Source organism: Drosophila rhopaloa, unplaced genomic scaffold (assembly GCF_018152115.1).
Source record: "Drosophila rhopaloa isolate 14029-0021.01 unplaced genomic scaffold, ASM1815211v1 contig_163, whole genome shotgun sequence".
In the NCBI taxonomy this organism is placed as follows: Eukaryota; Metazoa; Arthropoda; class Insecta; order Diptera; family Drosophilidae; genus Drosophila; species Drosophila rhopaloa.
In genome coordinates, this window is record NW_025335043.1 from 6621349 (window position 1) to 6646205 (window position 24857).

The following is a 24857-nucleotide window of genomic DNA, read 5'->3' on the forward strand; positions in this document are numbered from 1 at the left end:
CGGTGAAAGCCGCTCTGCCGACGTCGACGTCAACTGCGCTGCTTGCTGCGTGGGCGCCGCACGCGTTTTCAACTCAATTAATATCACCAAAAAGCCAAGAAACTAAGCGAAAAAAAGCGTCTTTTAATTAATGAAACAATTAAAAAGTTTTCAGCCAAAAAAAGGCATACACCGAAAAAAATGATTTTAAGGGGCATTTCAAGGCCAACGGCAGCCAGCAAACAACAACAACAAAAGCACCGGAGTTCGATGATCTGTTTACGATTGTTTTTGCCCGGCGTCGTCATCGCTTGTTGTTGCTGTTCTTGTTGTTGTTGTTGGTCGTTGGCTTCGCTGGAAAAAGCAGCAACAAAACTGAAACAGCTAAGGGCAAAATATTGAGCGCTAAAAAAGAATCTTGAAGATACATTTTTAAATGTATACCCCAAGTTTGGTTTCTCTTGTTTTGAACATTGCTATTTCTTGTCCTTATTTAGAAAAATCTCTCTTTTTCCACTCAGAAACTGTTATTTTCTTACACAAATTTTTTTTTTGCATTTCTGAATAAATATTCGTTTCATAAGTCCCAAAATTAATACAAGCATTGTTGAAAAAAATTAAAATATTACATATCTCAAGAATTTTTTTTCATCGTGATGATTTTGGTGCTTTTTGTAAACTAGAATGGAATTTTATAAGCGTAAATGAGATATAAAATTCTTATTGTCTATATCCTACTTCAATATTTTAAGCCAAATTCAACATAATGTTGTTAGAAAATTCAGGATTTCGATTGAAAGGGCTGAGAAAAAAACCCAATTTCAAAGTAATATAAAAAATTTAGAAAAAAATATTAGAACTTAACTATTACAATGGACTCGACTGTGCCTAGACCTAGCGCAGTCCGCGTCGCAGTCGCCGTGCGTATGTACAGTAGCTTGGCCTCAAGTGTATTTTCACAGATATTTATCTAGATACGCGCGACGAACGCGCGCTTTTTTGTAGTCCTCGTTGTCGTTGTTGTTGCTTTTCGTATTTACCGTAAAAGTAAACAAGCGATATACAACAACAACAACAACTACAAGAACTCGCACACGACTTTTGAAGTGCCCACAACAAAAGCTATAGCAAATAAAGATCTACAATAGGCAAACTCTTCGTCATCGCGGCAAACGTCCATTTGCGATTAGAATATTTGGTATACCCTAACAGAAAGTCTTAATATTTTTGATACACTTGACTCTAAAAAGTAGAAATATTATTATCAGCAGATTCGACTCTTTATATCCTTAAGATACTATAAATTTGGGATAGATTTTATGACTTAATAGCCGAGAAAACCTGTCGTAATGTTTCATCTTCAAAATATTGAAAAGACTTTACCAAATATTTATGTACATTTCTATCTTTACTAATCAATTTTTGTAATAATCGTAAGAGTATATAAAACTCGACTTTTCGTATTAAACTTCCTTTCTAGTTAGTGAATTTTTATACCCTTGCAGAGGGTATTATAATTTTGGTCAAAAGTGTGCAACGCAGTGAAGGAGACATCTCCGACCCTATAAAGTATATATATTCTTGATCAGGATCACCTCCTGAGTTGATATAGCCATGTCCGTCTGTCCGTCTGTCCGTCTGTCTGTCCGTCTGTCTGTTTCTACGCGAACTAGTCTCTCAGTTTTAAAGATATCGAATTCAAACTTTGCACACACCCTTCTTTCCTTTGCACGCAGTATATAAGTCGGAACGGCCGGGATCGGCCGGCTATATCCTATAGCTGCCATATAACTGATTGATCGGAAATGCCATAACTTTGGTGTTTGTCAAGTTAGGAAGTTGGGATTTTCTATGGGTTTTATATTTGGCCAATCAATCCGACATACCAAATTTCATAAGGATCGGCCGACTATATCCTATAGCTGCCATATAACTGATTGATCGGAAATGCCATAACTTTGGTGTTTGTAAAGTTAGGAAGTTGGGATTTTCTATGGGTGTTATATTTGGCCAGCCAATCCGACCTACCAAATTTCATAAGGATCGGCCGACTATATCCTATAGCTGCCATATAACTGAACGATTGGAAATGCCATAACTTTGGTGTTTTTAAAGTTAGGAAGTTGGGATTTTTTATGAGTATTAAGAATGCATCATATGAATAATTTTGGAGAATATAATTTATAGAGTATTCTGCAAGGGTATATCAACTTCGGCTCCGCCCGAAGTTAGCTTTCCTTTCTTGTTTGTCTTGACGTTGAAATATTTTTGGCGCCTTTTTGGGCTGTTTTTTTTTCAGCTGGCTGGCTATATCTGCTTTTTCTCGCATGTTTTTTTATAACCCGCCGTGTGATTAACACCTGAAAACGGGCTCTTTCATTATCAATTTTTGGCACGTGTTAAGTGCAACAACTGCAAGGTCAAAAATCGCCAGAGAAATGAATTTCGATCGTAAGTAATCGTAAAAATGCAGGAGTTTTTGGGGGCTTTTGTTGCTTTCCGCTTGAAAAAAGCATAATAAAATGTTAACAATAGAGAGTGCGAAACAACAACCTGTTTCCAAGCAGCTCTGACTTTTGTTATTTTTCGTATTATGTATTATATTTTTTTTGTTGCCATTTTCGCTTGGCTGCGTTGCGTTTTTGAAGGTCAACTTTTGGCTTTATTCCGATTTTTTTTCTCTGGCTGTTAAATGAGCTTGAAAGAGTTGATTTTGATGTTTAACGGATCTGCCTTAAAATCTTCCGCACTTGCGTGTAGTTTGTATGTTCCTAAAAAAACCGAAACAAAGTACAAAAACATGTCCAACAAATGTTGGACAAGCAATTTTGGCGGTCAGAACAAACACGCCACGAAAAATTAGTGAGGGAAAACATACAGAAAATTCATAAGAAAAATGTGTCAAAGTCGGCAAAGCCGAAAAAATAAAGACAAGACAAATGCGGCATGTCTTGAGGTACATGAGAAGCGATTAGCGACAATTTCTGTCCAGTCATAGCTTAATAAAATGGGATAGAAATATGAACAGCTGAAGCTAAACATTTAGTGGGAGAAATTATACATAATATTTTACTGGCCATTTAGCACAAAACAATACAAATTATGGCTATGATAAATAAGTAAAAAAAAATTCACCATAAGTTTTCAATTTATATTTAATCTTTTGGTATTCAAGTTTCATAAAAACCTGCGAACCACTATTATTTCGACCTCAATTGTCGACATTGAGATGGACAGCTGAAAGATGCGATGATGCAATCGCATTTAATTAACAAGCGAAGAAAGAACTTTGCTTTGTGGCAGGTTCTCTTGACCAAAACCGAAAAATGGTAAACGGAAAAAAAACTAGGAAATCCAAACGAGAGATGAACATAAATTTCAAATTTATGACTGCCACTTGAGCACAAACACACAACACACATTGGAGAAACGTATGGACACCTTGACAGGGGCCCTAGATTTATGAGAGGCCCATACAATTCATACATCAACAGCTCTTTTCATAATCTCCCCACAGAATTGTATTTCGTTTTATTTCTTTTATATTTCTTTTTCAATAATAGAAGTTGGAAAATATTATAATTTCCCTTCGTTCCATCGAAATAAATCTTGGAAACTATTGCGTAGGTGCAGCAACACACACACACACAAACGCACACATCATTTAGGCCACGCCCTGTTTTTGTTACTTTTTTGAGGTTCATCCAAGAGCCTCATGAATTTCAATGAAATTTATGACAATAAATCAGCTGGGCCTAAAACTGAAACGAACCCAAAATCTAACCAAATTTTTCAAATTTGTTTTTCGGTAACTCTTTGGCAGTCCAAAGATGGTTTGTTACACTTCACGGAAAATTTAGAAAGTTATTTATGTGGGTCCACAAATCATTTACTAATATTTAAAAATGTTATTTAAAAGTTTTAATTTTTGTAGGGAAGTAAATCATTTTTAAGCCCAAATACAATTATCATTCAAAGTATCGCTTTAGGCATGAAATTTTGATATTCATTTTTTATAATTTATAAAATATTTTTGTAAACTCATTTTAAGACCATTTCAATTAAATACGCCTATTGTGGTGATAATTGTATGTTTTAACCCGCTTTAAATTGTGCCTTTAAAAAGATTATGATTAATTACAGCTTTAACATAAAATGTTTTAAGCTGTTTAATGTGATAATTGCTGTGCCATAAAAAGAGTAATTTACCCCAGAGCTATTAAAGTTTTTTTTTGTGTGTACGGTTAGAGTGAGAGAGAGGGGTAGAGTCTGGAAAATTGGCGAATGCTCCTTATCTCGCTCATTCACACACAGATCTGTGTCAGCAGACAAACTTTTTTCGGGTAAAAAGTTTGTGGCACACTTTTTCCCAACACTTTTTCTTTTTCCTTAATTTTTTTGTTGTATTTTTTGGGGGTGCCACAAGGCGACGCCTACAATCATGTGTGGGTGTGTGTGCGTGTGTGTGTGTGAAGGACAAACATGGCTGTCAAACGCCTAAAGTCCTGGCCAAGAAAACCACCACAGACACACACATGTGAGAAAAGTTATGAACTACCCAGCTACCATGCTCAACAAAAATTGTAACACATATGAACGAGAGGGAGGAAATATGGATAAATCGGGGGTGACTTTCCCCACAGTTGTTGGCCGGGTATCACTTATTGATTATTGTTTTCCTTCGGCAAAAGGAAAAGTCAGGAAAATGGGGAGAGAGTGACGCATTTTCTGGCCATCTCTTTCGCACATTGCGTGCCTACTTAACATTCACATGCTTTTCCTTTTTCCTTTTTTGCCTCCAGGGGAAATGTCTCATAAATATGATTTATATGGCCCCACATATACTCCAAATAAAAGTACGTTTAATTGCGTGTACAAATCTGATATGAAAAGTGTGTTCTTATTTTTTTGTTGCTCGAGCTTATTAAGAATCCGGAGATCCCGCTCTCAAGAGCCCTCGCATTTTGGGCCAACTGAGGAGGTGTTTCGGGCATTTTCGAGTGCAGTATTAACAAAACTGCAAACCGAACGCAAAGCAAACACTTGCCGCCAAAAATAAACGATATGTGTATCGCTGCCATCGCTCCACTCCCTCACTCAGTCGCCCGTTCAATCGACCATGTCAATCATATGACGGACGAAAAGCAGATTGAAAAAAAATTGAAAATAAATTTATTTGGGTTTGGCTTTTGTCTTCCGAAGAGCACTGAGAAAAAAAAATGGGTTGATTAGGCTCCTTCAAAAAATAAGAAGTGTTTAAACTATCAATGATGGTTCCGTTTGAATGGTTATTATACAACAAGCTTTTAATTGTTAGTTTTTAATAAACTCTTAAATTTCATTTAAAAAAAAAAAAAATTTTAGTCACTACTTTTTATTTTAACCATTGAAATTAAACGTTTGAAACCATTGGGAAATATAAAATTATGTAAAGAACGTAATAATACAAATGACAAAAAAAAACACCTCTAAATAAAACTAAAGAAATAAATTAATTAAATTATGTACCACCTCAGAATTTTTTAAATATATTTTAATGTTCTTAAATTTTAATTTTTAGTTTGTCCCGAAATATTTAATTTCAATTCAATTAATTGACTAATCTTAATTTGTTTTTGGCATATTGAACGTTGTCTCCTCGATTTTCCCCAAGTGCATTATGTTTGTTTTGCAATTGAAAGTCAATTGAGCAGACTTCGCATTTTTATTCACCTTATTTTTATTCTGAGGCTGAATTTGGGTAACTTTTTGTGGTCCTTTTCCTGTCCTGCGGTTCCTTGATGTAAATGCAAATTCACGCAGCTGCCCGAAAGTCTCCCCTCCCCCCTTTCCACCCCCTCCTGCCCTCCTCCCCCCTTTGTTCCTGTCATGCATTTTAGCAATTTGCAAATTTACAAGTTGCACACATGAGAGAAAAAGAGAAGGAGACACGCGTGCATGTTTAATATCAAATTATGAAGCGGCTTTTACCCTCTTCCGTTGCAATACCCCCTCCCCTCCCCACCACACCCCCTCTACACCACCCCTCTATACCCCCCCTAGAAGCCCCTGTGATTGTGCAGTTTTTGAAGTGCGTTGGCAACATTTGTATGCAAATTGCTTTTGGCGAGTGCATGTGCAACATGTTGCCTTTGTGGTTCCACAGTTTCTCCAGTTCTTCGGGGCTCTGGGTTGATGGGTCTGAAAAGTACGGGTACGACTGCCGTCTGCCTGCAAATAAAGAACGCATTGAGTTTTTATTAGTTTTTGATGATGCTCATAAAACGACGCGACGGCAGCGATGATAAAAATCAGTTTGCTTAAGTAAAGTGAGGCATTTAGAGGGTAGGAAGAGTTGAATTGATTGTTCGAAAGTAAGCGTTGCTAAAATGCAATAAAAATAAAGTGAGCTCACTCCTTTGCCTTCGTGCCTTTCATGCCTTTTGCCATTTGATGGCGTTGACAAGTGGCCAAAGTGGCGATGGGGTCTGTGTTCCCTGGTAAATGGTGATTCAAACGATATGTTCGAGGTCGTATCTGTTTCGGGGCATTCGTATCTGCCAGTCGATGAACCAGTGACTGTGCCCCAACCTGTGGCAAAACACTCGGGTTACTTCCATAAAACGCCCAAATGCACCTCCATAAAGCAGCAATGCAATAGTTCCCCAAACTTTTATGGAGTCTCTATTATGATGCCCTGCCTATTGGAATTTTATGCTATAAAAGAAGACTTCGACTCGGGCTTTTCCCTTGTATAAGTTTTTATGGCTGATTTTATTTGCCTTGTAATTGTACTGTATATGTATGTATGGCAGTATTTAACGATAAAAAATCTATAAATGCAATTTTTATAAGCTATTACTCGACAGTTCTATAATTTTTGGTGCCGTATACCAAATAAGCTGAGTAATTTGTAGTTAGTCGATTGAGCTATGTAAAATGATTTCTCACGGTGAAAAATTATTATACTTGAAGGTAAATGTTAATTAATTTAAAAAATTTTATCTTTTAGGTTTAATAACCGAACTATAAAATTATGTTTTAAAGCACCACTTCTTTTTATAATTAATGTATTCAACATATTTTTACCATCAATAAATACACCATCTTAAATCGTCAAAACTTCTACAAAAATCTTTGTATTTAAGGCTTAAAGACCGAACCCCAGCGGGATCCTTTGGTTACTCTCGCGTCTCGAGGAGAAATCAGGTTGCCCCATCATCATCAAGGACAGTTTACTGTCCCTGGACATAATGATAATGACTGCCGGCCGAGCAGGCTGCATGTCACACATCATAATAATTACGGCTATTGATGGGCCCTCTACCTTTCGGCCACAAGCCATAAGGTGTAAAGCCGAGGTCCCCGAGTGCCTTATAAACAATTACGTTAATAGTTCCATCGGCCATAAGAACTATAACGTTTAATGGACTTTTAGCTAAATTAACAAAACCAACAATGGGTCAGCCAGCGAGTGGGAATGAAAAGGGGAAGGAAAGCTAATCGCTGACCAGACGCGCCCCTCTTTTGCCTAATGACACAATATTTCATTAAAAATAATTTCACATAGCATTTGACGTATTACGTGCAATTGGCATTTCTAATGACAAAACAGCTGTACATAGTCTAGTCTGTAGTTCCTATCTCCCCGATTGTTGTAATAATTTTGTTTATTTTGTTGCCGCGCTTGTTCAGCTCGTTTTAGGTAGACAATCTTATCGCTGCATAATCACTGTTAAAACGTTTTTAATTTTCCAATCGCCGCGGCACAATCGCTTAATTATAGTACCGGATGCAAAAAAAAAAAAATATTGATTTACTTGTAGATCTCTTATCAGGCTTTTTGAGCTTACAACGATTTTCCCAGCATTTTTTTAAGCAAACCCGTTTTGCTTAAACAAATCTGCGGACTCCATTAGGCATTACTTATTTTCCTTTTTTTTTTTTTGCCAGCTGCTGTCAATCAAGTGTCAGATGCAAAGCCATCAACAATATCGAATTTCTGGCCTCAGCAAACTAATTAAATTACGAGGGAAAAGCTATATGTGCTAATCGTGATCATAATGATGTTGTTGCATTTGCAGTGGCTAATTTTAAACAAGTTGAAGTTGCCGTTTCTGCTGGTAATATATTTTAATTTATGCTCGGTTGGCAATACTTTTGGCCAGGCTCTCGGGCACGCTGTAAAATTGCGCGTAAATAAACATTAATTTTAATTTAATGAATTAAATTCCAACAGCGAAATAGTGAGAGAGAGAGGCGGCCCATCACTTGAAAGTCAGCAGGGTGACTCACTATACATCTGGTCATAGTTTCCTCGCTTGCCGGCGAGTTAGTCGCCTTGGCACAATAAATAAATATGTAAGAGGTTTCCCTGGTCGATTATGCGCATAGTGCAAGTGTTTGCCACACATTGTTTATACCAACACCCCGGGTTGATACATATATTAATAGATATATCTGCGTATATATAGTACAGCTGATGCATTGAACAAATGCAAATCGCGCAGAAAGTTGTTGTCATTCATAGAAAGTGTCATTGCAGTTCATTCAGGAATTGAGTAATGGCATTATCGATTCAAAATACATTTCTATTTTATTTTGTGAGATTCCAAAATCTAAAATCGAAAAATATGTATGTTTTTTTTTTGAGTATTAAGATTAAAGTTGACATTTTATCATTAAAACTCATTATAAAATACTGTCTAAAAACTATAAATTTACTTTATATATTGACTGCAAAATCGTAAAATTAATTACTGCAGATTTAATATTTATAGGTCTCCAAATTGCTGATAAATAAATGTTATTTCAGAGAAAATCAATAGGTGATTCCCCTTTTAATTGAGTTTATCACTTGATTGGCCCTCTCAATAAATTAACCAGCACTCGCTCATTAAATCAAAGCAACCACAACACTGCAGCATAATTAACTATGCAACCAAAAACTATGTACAATTAAATTAAGCCAGGCTTTGTTGCTACTGTTGAAGTTGATGTTGTTTATGTTGCTGATGTTGCTGCGGCCTTATCAGGCCATGCATCGCCTGTTGCAGGTTGCTGGTTGCAGGTTGCAGGTTGCTAGTTGCTGGTTTGCCAGTTGCAGGTATTTCCTGTCAGAGATTTTGCATAAATAATTTTTGATAATCAAAGTTTGCGACGGCCACATAAATTTAATTAGCGGCATATGTTGCATTTAATTAAGCAGTAAGCTCGCTGACTTAGTGCGTCTAACTTTTGCTGTTGTCGGTGCTTTAATTAAAATTCACACGATGTGAAATGCTCATTTCGTAGGCCAACTGCGTGCCTCGGTTCGTTTGCCATTATTGCAACGCTCTCGCATTTGTATCTTTATTTTTTCCTGCCTCCCCTTCATGATTTTTTTTTGTTTTTGTTTTGCTGTTGCATTATTATTATAATTTTTCGCTGTTGTTTTGTATATTATTTTTTTTTTCCTCCTTGTCGGTTTGCATTGCATTGCATAAGCAGCCTGTTGCTGCCGTTTTTCTAATGCAAACGCATATGCGGCATGCATAATTAGCAGCCTCACACAGATACACTCGCGTTTGAATTTTCATTTTTATTCATATTACCAACAATAAATTCGTAATCAAATGGAGGGAAAAACGCATACGAGGCCGCCCGCTCGCTCTTCTCGCTTTAATGAGCCATTAAGCTTTAGATTTCTGTGTTTAGATACGCCCCAATGTGGCTGAGAATACTCGCTGGCCATTTCCTCGAATCGAATTAAGTTATTAGTGATGCTTCAGCTGGAAAACTGTGTGCCAGCGCATAGAAATGTTCTCGCAGATACGGAGAAAATTCGTTGGGAAATATGGATCAGATATGGAAGATACAGTTAGGGGAGACTGTGTGCCACGCATCTTAATGAGGAAAGATATTGCGATTCGATTGCGGATATCATTTTTTAATGTGACCCACTTCTATTTGAAGCATTTATTATGCCTTTTGGTTTGACATTTAATGTTAACTCATTACTTTAACAAATAAATATGAAACTTCACTAAAAATTTATTATTTTTAATAGGATCAATATGATTGTGAACTTAGAAGTAAATTTTATAATCTTACTTATACGGGATTTTTTATATTTATATATTTATATTGTTTGATTTTTGCTTATTTGATTATATTTATGATGAATCTTTAATTTCTAATTGATGAATTGCTTACTAAGTTGCCACTTTCACATATGAAATTGCCTATAAAAATGTATTTCTCAATATACCAAACTTCCCTTCCCGCTTTTCACTAACTGACAGCCATTTAATCAAAAGCAATCAGGTCGACAGCCCAGAGAACTTCATTAAATATTTCGCCACAATTGGGAACGAAAAAAAAAAGAATGTGGCAAATATTTTAGCGCTTGATTTTCAACTGTCAAAGTTTGTTTATGCCCCGCTTCACGCCCATTCTTCACTTTCAGTGTTTGTTTTAGTTAATTTTTGGTCGAAAAATGTGTTGCATGGGAAGATTTCTGCTCAAACAGGGTATACAAAAAAAGGTAATAATAAAATAATCAACAACAGAACATGAATAGTATTACAAATAGCAGTTAGACAAAGTAAACAAACGCGGGCGGCGGTGTAGAAAAATGCCGGGCAGACGAACTGACGACAACTGGCATGTGAGTGTAAAGAGTATCTGTGTGAGCGCTTCTCTATGCGATTGTGGGTATCTGTGAAAGTCATGCAAACTAACTGTCAGACTGATAGATAGACGTCCCGAGCCGAACCAGAACCAGAACCAGAGCAGCAGCAGCGATAGCGATAGGGAGAGGTGCTGAGAGGGCACTTTCAGACAACAGACAAACAAATAATAATAAAATAATAATTGTTTGTCAACATTCGTTTAGCATGTGGTCTGGTCCCTGGCCCATACGAATATGTACACTGAGAGAACGGATCTAGAACGGAGAATGTTGACAAAAGTGGGATTTATATCTTGAAATTCATCATGTTTTTAAATTCATGTTTTTAATAAAGATAAAATAATAATTGGGTTAAGTGTGTTTACTACCCATATTTACATACTTATAAAGAGATAAATAGTTTGTCTAAAAAAAAATAGAAAAATTGATAATAAGTTGGATTTAAATGTTTAGAAATTACACTCTTAAATCAATCAAAAATATATCTTTATTAAAGTATTATATATAGAACATTTACCAAATGTGAAACTACTTACAGAAATACAATAAATTAATAAGAAAATGTAATACATTTATACATTTCAATTTGTATTTCCTTACTAGTTATTCTCTCAGTGCAAGTATAAAAAACGGGTGAAAAAAATAAGCAAGAGAACTGAACTGAGAATGTGGAAAAAGGGGTGTAGTTGTTACAATTGACAATTGTCTGCATTTTGGCATGAAATGTCATATATAGAGTTGAGGTAGATGGCATGGTTTCCATTTAAACTGCGTTTTGTGGTCGGGAAAAAGGTGAATGCCACATGGAATGGGCAGTGGACGTGCAATCGTCATGTTGGAAATTTCAGTTTCAACTGGCAGTCAGCACGTCATTTGCTTATTCAATTTCATGACACATGAATGAATGTTGCGTGTGCCTCGAACCTAGAATAATCATTCTCCCACCAACGACAAACAGAAAAACGAATGCGACACCAGCAAACTCTGCGATAATTGATGATAAATGTTGTATAATTTGACAAACCCAACTAACAAAAAACTATACCTATTCCAAACGAACCAAAGGAAAACTCCGAGAAATGGTATGGAGAAAATGTGTAGTACCACCGGCAATTATCGCTTAAAAAGCATTTCCAAATAATTACACCACGAAACGGAAATTCTAACACAAAACAGCCAAGAAATGGTATGACAGAAAGAATTATTATAATAATATGCAGTTTAAAGCATATTTCACCTAGGCCTTTTTTTAGAAGGGTGGGCGTGGCTGCCGCGTAATGATGGGAATAATATGCATATGGAATTTGGGATAGGTGGCGCCTACAGTGCGATTCACGTATTTAATATGTCTATAGAATATATAAGTATTTGTATAATAATGCTAATTTACAATAAATAAAAATATTATATAGCAACAGTACATAAAAAGTATATTAAACTTGAAGGTGTGTAAAATTATTTTGGTAAAAGCCCTATTTTAAAACATAATTAAAGTGCTTGAATGGCTGGTTTAGATATTTATTAAGATTTAATGTTGTTTAATGTTAATCAAAAAATGTTGATAACAAAAATAATTAACATATGAAAAAATGGGTCAACTGCTTTTTAATATTTCATTTTATTTTGGCAATTAATAATTGCAATGACATATTTTTTTACAATGCAATCTAGGATACCTATATACATGAACTGCACTGTAAACGATGATAAAAACCGCTTTGGTCAGTTGGGTCACTCGACCTTTTTTAAGCAGGGTTCGAGGGGCACGGGTGTGGCTGCCATGCCTACCTTCTATCAATGAGCTATTATTAAAATTACGCATACGCGCCATGTTCCATTGATTCATTTCGCTTCGGTGCTTATTTTCTTCTATTTTGTATCGCAATTTATAAATAACTTTTAAGGCAAGAAACAAGAGCAGAGTGGCAGAGAGTGTCGATGAGTAATTGCCTCATAAAAATTATGTGGAAATTAATTTTTAGTGCTTCGTTTTTCTATGCATTGCATCGGTAGCTATTTCGTTCTTTGTATTTTGTTTCACTCATTTTCGTTCTGCCTCCTTCTTTCCACACCCTGTTCTTGGTGTCTATTTATAAAAGTGGCCAACCGAAAATATTGAAATATGAATGCAGCCACTGCATCTTGCTCCCCATTTTCCCCACCTCTTCTGCAGGCACTTGTCGTTCATTCCACCTGCCAAAAAATTTATGAAAAAGCCCCACAACTTGCCTGACACTTTTAGCCCTAACCGCCTGGATACACCGATCTCCACTGCACTTAAAAAAAAGCTATCTAGCAATATTGTATTGTGTTTCAAACCAAATGTATTATTTTTAATTTTTTAAAGCGTATTTATAATTTTTTTTCATAATAATATTTTATTCTGTCATTTTAAATATTTTATATTTTTTGTTGGCGTTTTTAATTTAACCGCGTAAACAGAGTATAAATCATATTTAACATTAAACATTTCTGTTTCTCAATGTCAATTTTAGGTTATACTTTTAAATCTGTCAGAGAATGCTAGCATGAAGTAATTGTTAAATAGCACAAATTCGCTTTACCAATGTGTATTTTATTCATTTTTGAGAAAGTAAATCTTTTCGAAACAGCAAACTAACCCATTGTCAAAACTTAATATGACATTGCGAAATTGGCCTAAATCAAGTAAATAAGTCAATAAAACTATAAAAACAGCCAACCTTAATCATGAGTAACCGCTTGTTTTTCCGAAACCTTTACTATATTGTTATAATTTTTTCTCTGTGCACTTCACTTTTTTTGGCTGCCGCGTGTTACGTATTAAAATTAGTATGCAATATTTTTGTTTCAAAATGAGGGTCTGAGTGAGAAAGAGAGGGAGAGAGCGAGCGGTATAGAAGTTCATGTTGCGCTTTCCCCCTTTCACCCAGCACCACCCTCCCCCACCCCCCCAACTTTCCCTTCTTCGTACCGCCTGCGTTTATTTTTGAAGTGTTGAAAATAAACCGTAAATAATCGCGTCGCTCGGTCGGTCGGGCAGCTTTACAATCAATTCACTTGCACACACGTCCGTCTATATATACCGATGGATATGAGTATGCACGTCTATATGCGCCTTCATAAGTATCTGTGTTTATATTTATAACAAGTTGCTTGCACCCGTCCAACGAAGCAGAAGCAAAAAAAAAGGAAAAATAATAAAAATAAAAAAATTAAAAATAAAATAAAGCAGAAGCAGCAGCAGCAGCAAGGCAACAAATTTAAAAATGATTGGTAATAAAAATCCACCTTCACTACCCCCTCGCATTATGAATCGTAAAATCTGGATATTTAATATATGTTTTGAGTGCGCCGTGCTTTTGTGTGACTTTAAATATTTCCAAATGAATTATATAAATATGCATATGTTAGCGTTTAAGTGATCACAAATCTGACATTTAGCTCTCATGATTTTCTCCGCAGGGGGCGCAGGTGACCCCAAATTTGGTATCGATGCTTATACCAAAGATGGTTTTTATATTCATGCAATTAGCTTTTTATTGGGTAGTTTTTAATGGGGGCAAATTATGAGTATGTGGATTTATTCGAGAGGATTTCAGGTGCCAGATGGCAACACTGATTGCTACTAATGATGGTTATAAACTTTTTGGGGAGTGTCATAGAGTTTTATGTGTATTTTGGGTATAAAAACTTAGAAGTTCACCCAAATTTCGATTTTGGTTTTGTTAATATGCAAGATAAATTTTCGAAACAATGAACAACTAATTTGGAGATATCAACACATTTCCTTTCTTATGTAAATTAGGAAGAAATATGCATTAAACAGAATTTTAATCAAAGAATATTTTTATTCAATAACAGTATGTATTCTTATTCTTCTTTTTAGTGTAACAATTAAAGTTCATCAGCTCCAAAAGTTGTTTTTACTTATGAATTTCCAACTTGAGGTTCCGAGGAATCAGTTAAAGTATTTTTACCACATTCCCCTGTTCATTCTCGTTCTTATTAAATTAAATTGGGAGTTCCGCAAACAGATGGGCAGCTCACAAAGTAACATCACACAAGTCCACCCAACACTTTTCTCCTCTGGCCAGTTGGCCTTTTCTGGTTGGGCATTCTGTTTTTTTTTATGACAAATTGTCACGAGTGCATTGATGCAAAAAACTTAAATGAAGCGACATGCTGTTGAAATGTCCGAACCGCCTTTTGGCCCTAGACATTGCATGGGCTGCAGATACGGATACAAAGATACACAGATACGGGACCAACAACTACAGTGTGTGTTGCGTGCACTTGCAGATACTCGAGCTGTGCTGTGCTGTGTGTGTTTTGTATCTGTATCTTTCGGGTTGTGCTCGTCATATCAACGAGAGCACAACAATGCGACCGGGGCGACTTGAAAACTAATATGGGCTGGAGGACATTACCCAGAAGTGACTAAGCCCGCAGCATGGCCTAATATCCCCTCCGTTCCCCATTCCCCCCGTCCCTCATCCAAATGTCTGGGACATGCTCTCGGATTACAGGGCCAGAAGCAATTGAAAACTGAGCTTGACAGTTTTTCGTTTTCTGCTGTGTTTTATTTTCGGTTTATGAATTGCCCAAAAAACGAGAAGAAATTGAACTTGGGTCTGTCGATCCACTGGGAAAAATCTTAAAATAAATCATATTTTTTTAAAGTTTATTTATTTTTAAAATTTAGAACCGGAGTTATTTGATATTTGAGACTGCTGTGTTAACATAAAATCTTTTTAATCTTGTTTAAAAGGGTTTAAAAAAAATTTAACTCTTGCCAACAAAAAAATTAGAAAAAATCTGGAAAGAAAATATTGTAAGAATCCAGTGTCTTTTACAAATAAAAGTAGCAACCATCGATTTTTGGTCTTTGTTTAATATAAATTTTTTAAGGCTGTATCAATGTATATAAACAAATACCGAACAAATATTTTACATAGTAAAATTAATTGAAAATTTAAAAAAAAAAAAATATGGCGTTGATTGGAATCGAACTCAGTTCCTTAAACACCAGACATGTTAGCCAACTTTATTAGTATGTGTTTGCTGTCTAAGCCACTGAGGAAAGTCTTTTCGTTTTGTCAATAAAAAATAGTTATTTATTTCTCTCTGTGCTTCGGCCCCCATCTCCATATATATTTTTTCGGTTATTTTGGGTTTTGTTATAGCTGCTTACCGTTAGAACGGAGTCTGGCTTTGTCTGGGCATTTGTGGGTCTTCCTGGAAGCGAAAGCAATACGCTCGAAAGGGTTTTTTTCCGGGGGAAAAGTGATCGGTGGAGTATTGGTGGAGTTGGAGGTGAAGATGTGGGGTGGGGGGTTTCAGTGGCGCAATTAAATGTGCAACCAGAAATGGCAACAAACGAAGCGAACTCTTTGTTGCAATAATTCAATTAGCACTCTTTCGGTTTCGTTTCGTTTCATAAATGTATTAGCTGGATCTGTAATTTCCCCCACGTTCACTGGCTCTTTCTTTATTTTTTTAATTAATGTGCAGTTATCATGCAACCCGATTAACAGTCGAGTGCTGCCACAGTCGCTGCCACTGCCGCTGCCGCGCTGTAATTGCAACTTGTTTGTTATTTGTAGTCCAAGTCGGCAGTCGGCAATCGCCAGTCAGCAGTCGCCTGTCACTGACTCTGTTCTTGTTGTTGTTATCTGCCAGGAATGCTAATTATAAGATTAGCGCCGTAGCCCAATCTATGCTCCACTCGTATGGCATATATTATAAAGCCATATATATATACATACATGTATAGATATTTATTCCCAGTCTTTTGGCCGTTGGTGTAGTGTGTATCTGGGTGTCTGCCTATCTCCGTATCTTTGTATCTCCATCTGCGGCACTCGGGTGATAGCGAACACGCACATGACACTTGACAATGTTGGAGGATCTGGCGGTGATTGTTGGTGAAGGTTGTTCGTGGTGTAGGTTTTCTTGTTTAAGTTGTTCATTTCCTATAAGTTGTCTTACTTCTTCTTGTTTGTTTTGTAAGCTGTGTTTCGTTTGTGTTAATAGATGTTGGTGTCTTAAAAACAGAATTGTTGTTGAGTTGTTGGAATCGTTGGTGTACATTATTGTTTTACATTTTTGGAAAGTTTTTGGGATGCATGATTGATTTTGGCTAATACAATCTTGTTGCCTTGTTTTAATCAACGATTTAAGAACATTTTTGTGTGCTGTTAAAATTTAATTTAGATTTTCTACAATGTTATTCATTGGAGATTGCGGTGGTGTTTTTTGCTTTTAGTTTGTACACCATTGTTGTTGAAATATAAAGTGTATTTGAGTTGAATTGTGTAGTTGATTATAATTTCCTTGTGGTTTTCCAGAATAAGATTGCTTTTATCGCACTTGATATTACTGATTTTCTAATTGAATTTCAAATAAACCTATTCATTGTGGTTTGATGTTTTAGATTCCCTGCTCCAAGACTCAAAAAGTTTCCCATCATCTGCAGAAAGCCCGACCACAGCCCAACATTTCGTATGCGGTTAATCATAATAATAATATTTTTCAGAGTTCTTCGCTTGGCAATTGTTTTTTTTTGTGTGTGCCTTTTGTTATCAGCATCAGTGTTTTATTCTTTCCGCAGCCCCACATCATCAGCAGCTCAGGCCGCAAAAACTGTGCATCGGGCATATGCATTCCCATCATGTGCGGAGTGCATAGACGTAGATACAGATACTTATGGACTCGTTTTGTATCCGAGGGTATGTGCGAGGCCTCGGCTGCTCTCCCTGTTTCGTATCTGTCGTGTGCATCTCTTGAACTATCAATTTAAATGTCAGTTTAAATTGTAGAATTTTTCATTTCGTGGACTTCGTGCATGAAAACTATAAAAATGTTTTCATTGTTTTTCTCTGCCTCTCTCTTTGTGTTTTGAGAACTTGCTTAGAGAAGGTTAAGGAACATAGCCGGGCCATAAGGTGTACTCGACTACAGCGAGGGTTAAAATAATAGTAGGGATCATTTAAATGCAGAATGAAATGCCATATTATGATTTTATAAAACTTACAAGTGCCATAAACATTGGTAATTTACAGCATTATTAATGCTAATGGTTTTACTTTTTAATAGTTTCAGAGCACGACGGAGAGCCATAATAACATAATTAGTTTTTAAGAAACATTTGTAAGAATACCATAAATAAAAGTAATCCAACCGACTAAGTTAAGATACAGCTATTACATTTTATAGCTTCCATACACGATTTTTTTTTGGAGGGAGCTGGCATTATAAATGTTTATATATACAAGTTTTAAATGTTAAACGATGTGAATCCAAAACTATGTGTTACTATTTGTAATGAGATTGAATGGATCATTTATGTTTGTCTAAGACCCTGTTAAAAATTTCAAAAATTCTTTAGACTTCTATTGGATTAGACCCTGCTGTTTGTGCCCATATGTGTGTTGGTATAGAGATGTTTTGGCGATATGCCCTGGCCCCAGAGACTCAAAGACCGAGACTGCAGCCTGGTTCTGATTCAACTCCGACTCCTACTCGAACACCAACTTTAACTCCGACTCTTTTCGTGTGTGACTTGTTTTAGATTTCTGCTCGAATGGGGAGCTGGGGCTGCCTTTCAGCATTTGACAGCAGCTGTCAAAAAACGAAACTTGAAAGCGAACCGACCTCGGGGGCCCAAAAGACTGAGCCCTCAGATCCAAAGTAAAAGTTGCAATATGTTTGTTTTGTTTCGTAAGTTTCTGCCTGGCCTTTTTTGGCCAAGTTTCTCCGTTTGGCTGTTTGCTTACCTTCGGGGCCCAGAAGTCGTACTGATTTTCCCCTGTAAATAGAAGAAGGGGAGAAGACATTTGTTAGAAATTTATATAGGAATATACACTGTGTTTTGTGGGGTGGGGAAAACTTAACTCTCCACACGAGATATATCTGGTGTGAATGGACACATCCATCAAAACGAACAAATAGTTTTATCGAGCTCAAGCAACTTGGAAATTGTTAAAAAAATATCGAAAACATTTGCCAGACAGACATGGCCCATTAATTTCACATCTCATCTCGAGGAGTTTGTCTTGAATTTATGAGCCCCGAATCTGGTTTCCATTGCGACGATAATTATCATTCAGCTTTGTTTTGCCAATATTAATATCTGACACTAATTGCTGCCACCGTTTTTGGCCCGAATCGATGCGATAATTGGTTGTGACTGGCCATCAATGGCTTGAATTAACTTGTTTACAATTAAAGTGTCATTAAGTCATTATCTATTGTGCGAATTCTTGTTTCCCTGTTTCCCTGTTTCTCGTTATTGTTATTTTTTTTTGGCAATTTTTGCAATGCGCCCTTGACACGAGTCCGGGTTTTAGGGTCCTGAATCCGGGGTTCTCTTCAAGAGTGCCAAAGTCAATATGGGTTCGGCCCCGTACTCATGTGTCGAAAGTCGAAAGCAACCCCTGTCTTTAGCTGTTGTTGCCATTTCAAATTGCCAATTATCGATGAATTTGCAAAAACACAAACAGACAGCCGAAGGGGCGCGGCTGTTTTGCAGCTTAAGCGGCTCTTTGTCTCTTTCTCCATATCACTTCTTGTCCCTTTCCCTTTCCCTTTTTCCTTTCACAATCCCCAGGTCCTGTCAATATTTTGCTAGTTCTTTTTTTTGCATTAGGGTTGGGTCTTCCTTTCTGTTTGTGTGCTGAATTATGCAAATCAAATGGCACATATCGATGTCGGTTGCAATATTATTGCTGCAATTCAGCAGTTTAACCCCCTTTCAAAATGCAATCAACATTTCCTGAGCGATTCGAGGTGGGGCTGGCTGTCCATTCAATTCAAGGCAAGCAAATAGAAAAGTTGCAATAAATCCTGCCAAAGGATTACGGCTTGATTTGGTGAATTTGAAATTGAATTTCGTTGGCAGGTTTCTTTGAGATATTTTTATTGGAACTCCTTTTAAATGCTTTTCAGATCAATTTTTATAAAGAGGATTACAATTTAAAAAGTCAAAATTATAATTTGTTTCTTTAATTGTAGCATAGATTTTTAACTTCATTTGAAATTAAGAATTAGTGATATATAGAAAATGCTCTTTAAAGAAAATAAATAATATCCCAATATAAAAATCTAAGGTTTTGAGGACTTATTTTCCCATCTCAGCGTAACGGTCTTATGTATTTTAAATGTATTTATTGAAATCGTCATTATTCCTATAATTTATTTTGGGTTATTTATTTACTTATTTTTCTCCAAATTTCCATAATGATTTTCCCATATTTTTCCTTGGTAAAAACCGTTAGAAAAGAGTGAAAACATGTTTAGGCTTCGCCCTATTTAATCTCTCCTTCGGTTCCCTTACCGATTTTGAAATCGGAGACCAACGGCAGCTGGTTGAACGGCGATACCGCCACGCCCTAAGATTTACATATGACTGCGCCTGTCAATTGCCATTAAGCAGCCAGGGAAACTTTGGAGAAGAAATCAACTGAATACAAAAAAAATCGGTTTTCTTAATAGATTTTTTTATAGATTTTTCTCGGGGACTTGAAAGGCGGCGCGGCGAATCGAATTGAATGGAAATGAAAGGAAACCCTAAGCAAACAGGGCAAGTCCTTTCGATTTTCAAGAAAAGAGTAAGAATTAATTCAGCAGTGAATACAATTAAGAGCTATAGGGAGGAATTGAGGGCTGCGGCTGCTGCTATTTAACATTCAAATTACAAATCCTTTTTTTTTATGACGGGAGAGAGGAAGGGTTCGAGCAGAACAAATCGTTTTTGCCTGGAAACCCTCCTTTCCTCATTGACTTCAGTCGCTCGAGCTGATGTCAGCATCATCATCGTGATGATGATGATGATGAACCCTCGTCCTGGATCCTTGTCTGTATTTGGGATGCAACTCATTTGAATATCTATCTCTGTGCGTATCTTTCGAGTCTTGCGAATGCGTGAGAAAATTGTCAGCATATTGATTCGATGATTATCAACAGTTATGCGCATATTTAATTGTCCTGTCCCCGCGGAATTTATTTGAATTTGTTGCATTTGCATTTGCATGCGCAGTTTGAGCTAAGTTGAAGTGCAAATATCCATTGAGAGGCTGAGTTTTGTTTAAATATTTGAACAGCTTTCGGTTGATTGACAAGCCGCAAGTTTTCACTCGCTGCCCGTTTAGGCAGATGTTTTTATTTTTTTTTGGTTTGTTCCCCTTTTTTGGGGTCACCTTCCCGCTGATTAGATGCGTAATTAGGCGAGGCGCGGTTTTGTAGCCTTCGCTTCTGACCTTAAAAAAGGATCAAATGCTGGCCCCGCACACGCTGCTATCTAATTTTCTTTTTTCCCCCACACTCCTATTGCCTTTCTCCGCCTTTCGCTGGGTTTTTCGCCGCTTTTTCTCACCCGCTGGGCGCTTTTTGGCACCCAACAAATTGGGGAGTTGCTCTGCATGCGGAGAAACGCCAAAGTGATGAATGCCATCCCACTAGAACGCAACAAAACATGGGAAACCTCTGCCCAAGACACTAAAAAAAATTATTTTAATTTTAAATATTTAAAAAAAAATTTAAAACCCTATTAAACCAATTTTCTAAACCAATAAAATGGGTTAAGCTGGCAGAAATTGTACTTGTTACTACACTTCGAAATGATTGTTACTCATTTACAAAGTTGATATAAGATTTCGTATTATACAATTTTTTAAATTTTTATTTACAATAACTTAATAGTTATTAAAATTAGTTTTATTTATTAAATAAATACTTGTGGCTGATAAAATTCATTTAATTTCTTTTTATAATTTTATCATAACAATATTCTTGAAATAACAAGTACTATGTGACAATTATTTTTCTCTGAGGAACATTTTGTATAGTTTTTAGAAGCTTGAATATTTTTATCTCAGTGCATGGCTAAAATTCCTAAAGCAGACCGAAAGTTTCCCGTTCGGCTGCTTGTGGCATGTTCGCTTGTTTGGCTCTTTTAGCCCCGGCATTAATCAGTCGGTGGTGCGTCTGACATTGTCAGAGAAAGAGGAGAGAAATAGAGAAATAGACAGGCAGGGAAACTGAGAAACTGAGAAGTGTGGTGGGGAAACGGAAGGGTGCACGTCGGAGGGATCTACTTATTATTTCACTGTAATTAATAAAGATTAAACGTTGTGACATGGCTAGACTGAACTAGAAGTCCCCTTTCGAAACTCTCTAGTTGCTCTGCTCTGTAATTTTCAGCAATTTCTCGTTAGTATTTGCCTGATTTGTCCTGCTCGTGACAGTTGCCATATTTAAGCGAATAACAAGCGGCTGAAGATTAATGGCCAGACTCATTCTTTAGTTTTAAGGAATACATTAAAATAGCAAAAGTTTATAAAAATAAAGCTCTTTCCATTTAAAAACTTTGCCTTCGGTCATAAATATCCCATGATCCCATAAAAGCAACATAAAATCGTATTATGTTGATCATAAATTCTCAGTTGAGAGATCACAGCTCTGATCTTTTATGCATTTCTTGGCGGTATCAGTTTTCAGTTTTTTAGCTACATTTTCGGTTTTTCAGCTCGCTTCAAATTTGATAAACAAACTAATAAACATAAACTAAGATTAATGCATTCATATATCACTCAATGAACTCAAATTTGGGTCATCAAGTGCAGTTGGTCGTCTATTTTTTCTGCCTGCGTCGGGTTTTGAATTTGTATCTATGTTGGCGAGGGTGCCCCACTCGTACTTATGCTTAATTGCACTGGTAATTAATAATGTTATTTATTAGACAAACATGGGCTGCTCCTCCTTGCCTGGATGACCTCACCCGAAAAAGAATGTGTGTACATACACGGAGAGAAAAAATTGCATTGGTATTTGGTTTTAACTAGTTTTATAGGGATTTAATTTTGTAAAAACTGTCTAGAAATTGTTATTCATAGAAGTATTTATAGTTAATCTTTGTTTGTGGCTTTAATGACTCAGGCTTTTGTTTACAGTATCAACTGTTAATTGTACAGTATGTTTACAGTATGACTGTAAAAAAGCTTCAAAAATACAATGAGTTATGTTAGTGTCAGTAACAGAGTAATCATATTCGAAATAAATTTGAAAATATTTTTTTTTGTCAGAGGTTTAGCTTTAGTTTATTTTTATAAATAATTTAAAAATAACATTATTAATATTTTGATGTTTAAATGTTTTTAGACCACACTTATCTAAAATAAAGAATTTATTTTAGTTAAGTCTTTTCTCTGCGTGTCTTTGTGTGACTCGTGCTCCTCTGTAGATGTGTGTCATTAAGTAAATTAAGTAAATAAACATATGTCCGCTACTAGAAAGGGAGGGGGCGAGTAGTGCAGAGGGAGAGGGCAGATCGAGTGAGTGAGAATGAGCGACTTTGGGCATAATTAATTGCCAGTCAGCCGTTGGCCTCGTTGAAGTTAAAGTTGAATTTTACCCCCTCCGAAGCAGACAGCTGCCACCGACGGACCGCCGGACCGACCGACCCCCCCAAACTACCCGCCACTGTTTTATCTTTTCCGAAACGCGTTAGTTTTTGCGCCCTTTAACTTTCGGCTAAGTGAAGTGACCAGCCCCGAAAACTCCTCTTGGCCTTATGTATATGCGCATTTCAACGCCTTCATTTGCATGCGTTTTATGGCTTAATAGTGCCCCGCCTTATCGGTTGCAAATTTCCAGTCAATAGATTACCGATAAGCCCCCCGTACAACATTTGCATTTCATTTGCGCCCCTCCGAAAAAAGGGTCCCAGTTGAAAACCAGTTGGAAATTCCTCCAGGCCATTGCCAAAAGTAAATGTAGAAAGTTGTGTTCTTTTTCAGCTCTTGTTGCTTTCATGTTTTTTTGTCGTGTTTTTTTTGGTTTTAGTTGTTATTTTTTTTAGTGTTTTTATTTTTGAGACAGCTTCCGCGTTGCCTTTTTGGTAACCTTTCCTCGGGCCATGTCTGCGGCACCTCATCAAGGGCAGCTGGAATCTTAAAACTTGGCATCGGCACCTCCAATTCCAGTTTCCAGCAAATTGAGACACAACTCAGCTTCAGTCCCAGAAAACGTTTAATTTAGTTTTATAGCACTTGCACGATTTATTGAAATTATTTTGGGATTGCTTCTGTTTTTCCTCTCAGGTTTTTCGAAATCAGAAAGGTTACCTTCGTTCTTTTTTAAATACAAAAGTTTGCATTATAATGACATGATAGCTAAAATTTTATAGTATAAGACCGAAAATGGTATTCACACAAAATCGATTTCCTAAGGCGTTTACGACCTTATTAATTTTATGAAACTTGTTCTCGGAAATCTTAAGCTGCAACATAAATTTAAAAAATATAGATTTAATAAAGGGTAATCTTTACCATTTCAAATCAAGGCCATAAACAATGAGATTTGATTCTCAGCAGTCATAATCAGACTAGTTCTGGCTGCATTCAACAGGCTTTTGGTTTTTATGGGCTTTGTGGCATTTCACAAAATGAAAACTCATTACCGATTATGCAAATAAAAGTCAGTTTTTGTTGTTTTTGCGAAGGGGGAAAGGGGAAGGGGGTTGACAAATGCAAAATGTTTGTCGCTCGTGCCGTGGCCCATAAAACCATAAAACCCTCTCGCTATCGATCAAGTATGAAGTGGAACTATTCGCGTTACTTAGATATATAGATAGCTGCAGATTTGTATCTGCAATGGCAACGAAGGAGTTGCTGTAATCGAGACTGTTTTGCATATTTATAAGCCTTTTTCTATATGGCTGCGATCTGTTTCTCTGTCCAGTTTATGTTAATTGCATGGGGTCTATGAAATTAATACTTTTTATCGCTTGCTCAATCGCCGCGAACTTGTAGCTCACATGTTAGCTGTAAATTAAGTTGACAACTTGGCGCTGCCGCTGACTTGGCTCAAAAACTGGCTCTAAGCCACAATTGAAGTTGGCCAGGCCAATCAATTGAAAGTGTCTATGAAATGGTGATACATATTTTGTTAGCAAATATAGTGCATTAATCTGTCTTTAACTTATGGAAAATGTTCTTTAATATGACATAAGGAATGGTTTAAATATTGGTTAATGTATTTGCAATGTTTATTTATTTCCCATAAAAATGGATTGAATTTTTTAATATTTTTGTAAAAAGTATTAAAGATCTGAACTTAAATTGAAAAACAACTTCTTAAAAGGATGATGGATGATGATGGAACTCATCAAGTAATATTATTTAAATTTCATATACTTTTCTTTACTTAAGCATTGCATTGTTATTCAATGGATGTTATTCCATGGATG

The 24857-nt window shown here is 36.4% G+C and overlaps 1 protein-coding gene across 1 annotated transcript in view; it reads right to left on the reverse strand.

Moving 5' to 3' along the window:
• Positions 1–24857, reverse strand: part of LOC123037393 — a 40227-nt gene that overhangs the window by 4190 nt on the left and 11180 nt on the right. The window contains exons 2-3 of the mRNA XM_044457729.1: positions 18388–18419; positions 6013–6189 (exon numbers count right to left, since the gene is read on the reverse strand). Of these exons, the coding sequence (XP_044313664.1) occupies positions 6013–6189; positions 18388–18419 (209 nt within the window). The remainder of the gene's footprint in view (positions 1–6012; positions 6190–18387; positions 18420–24857) is intronic.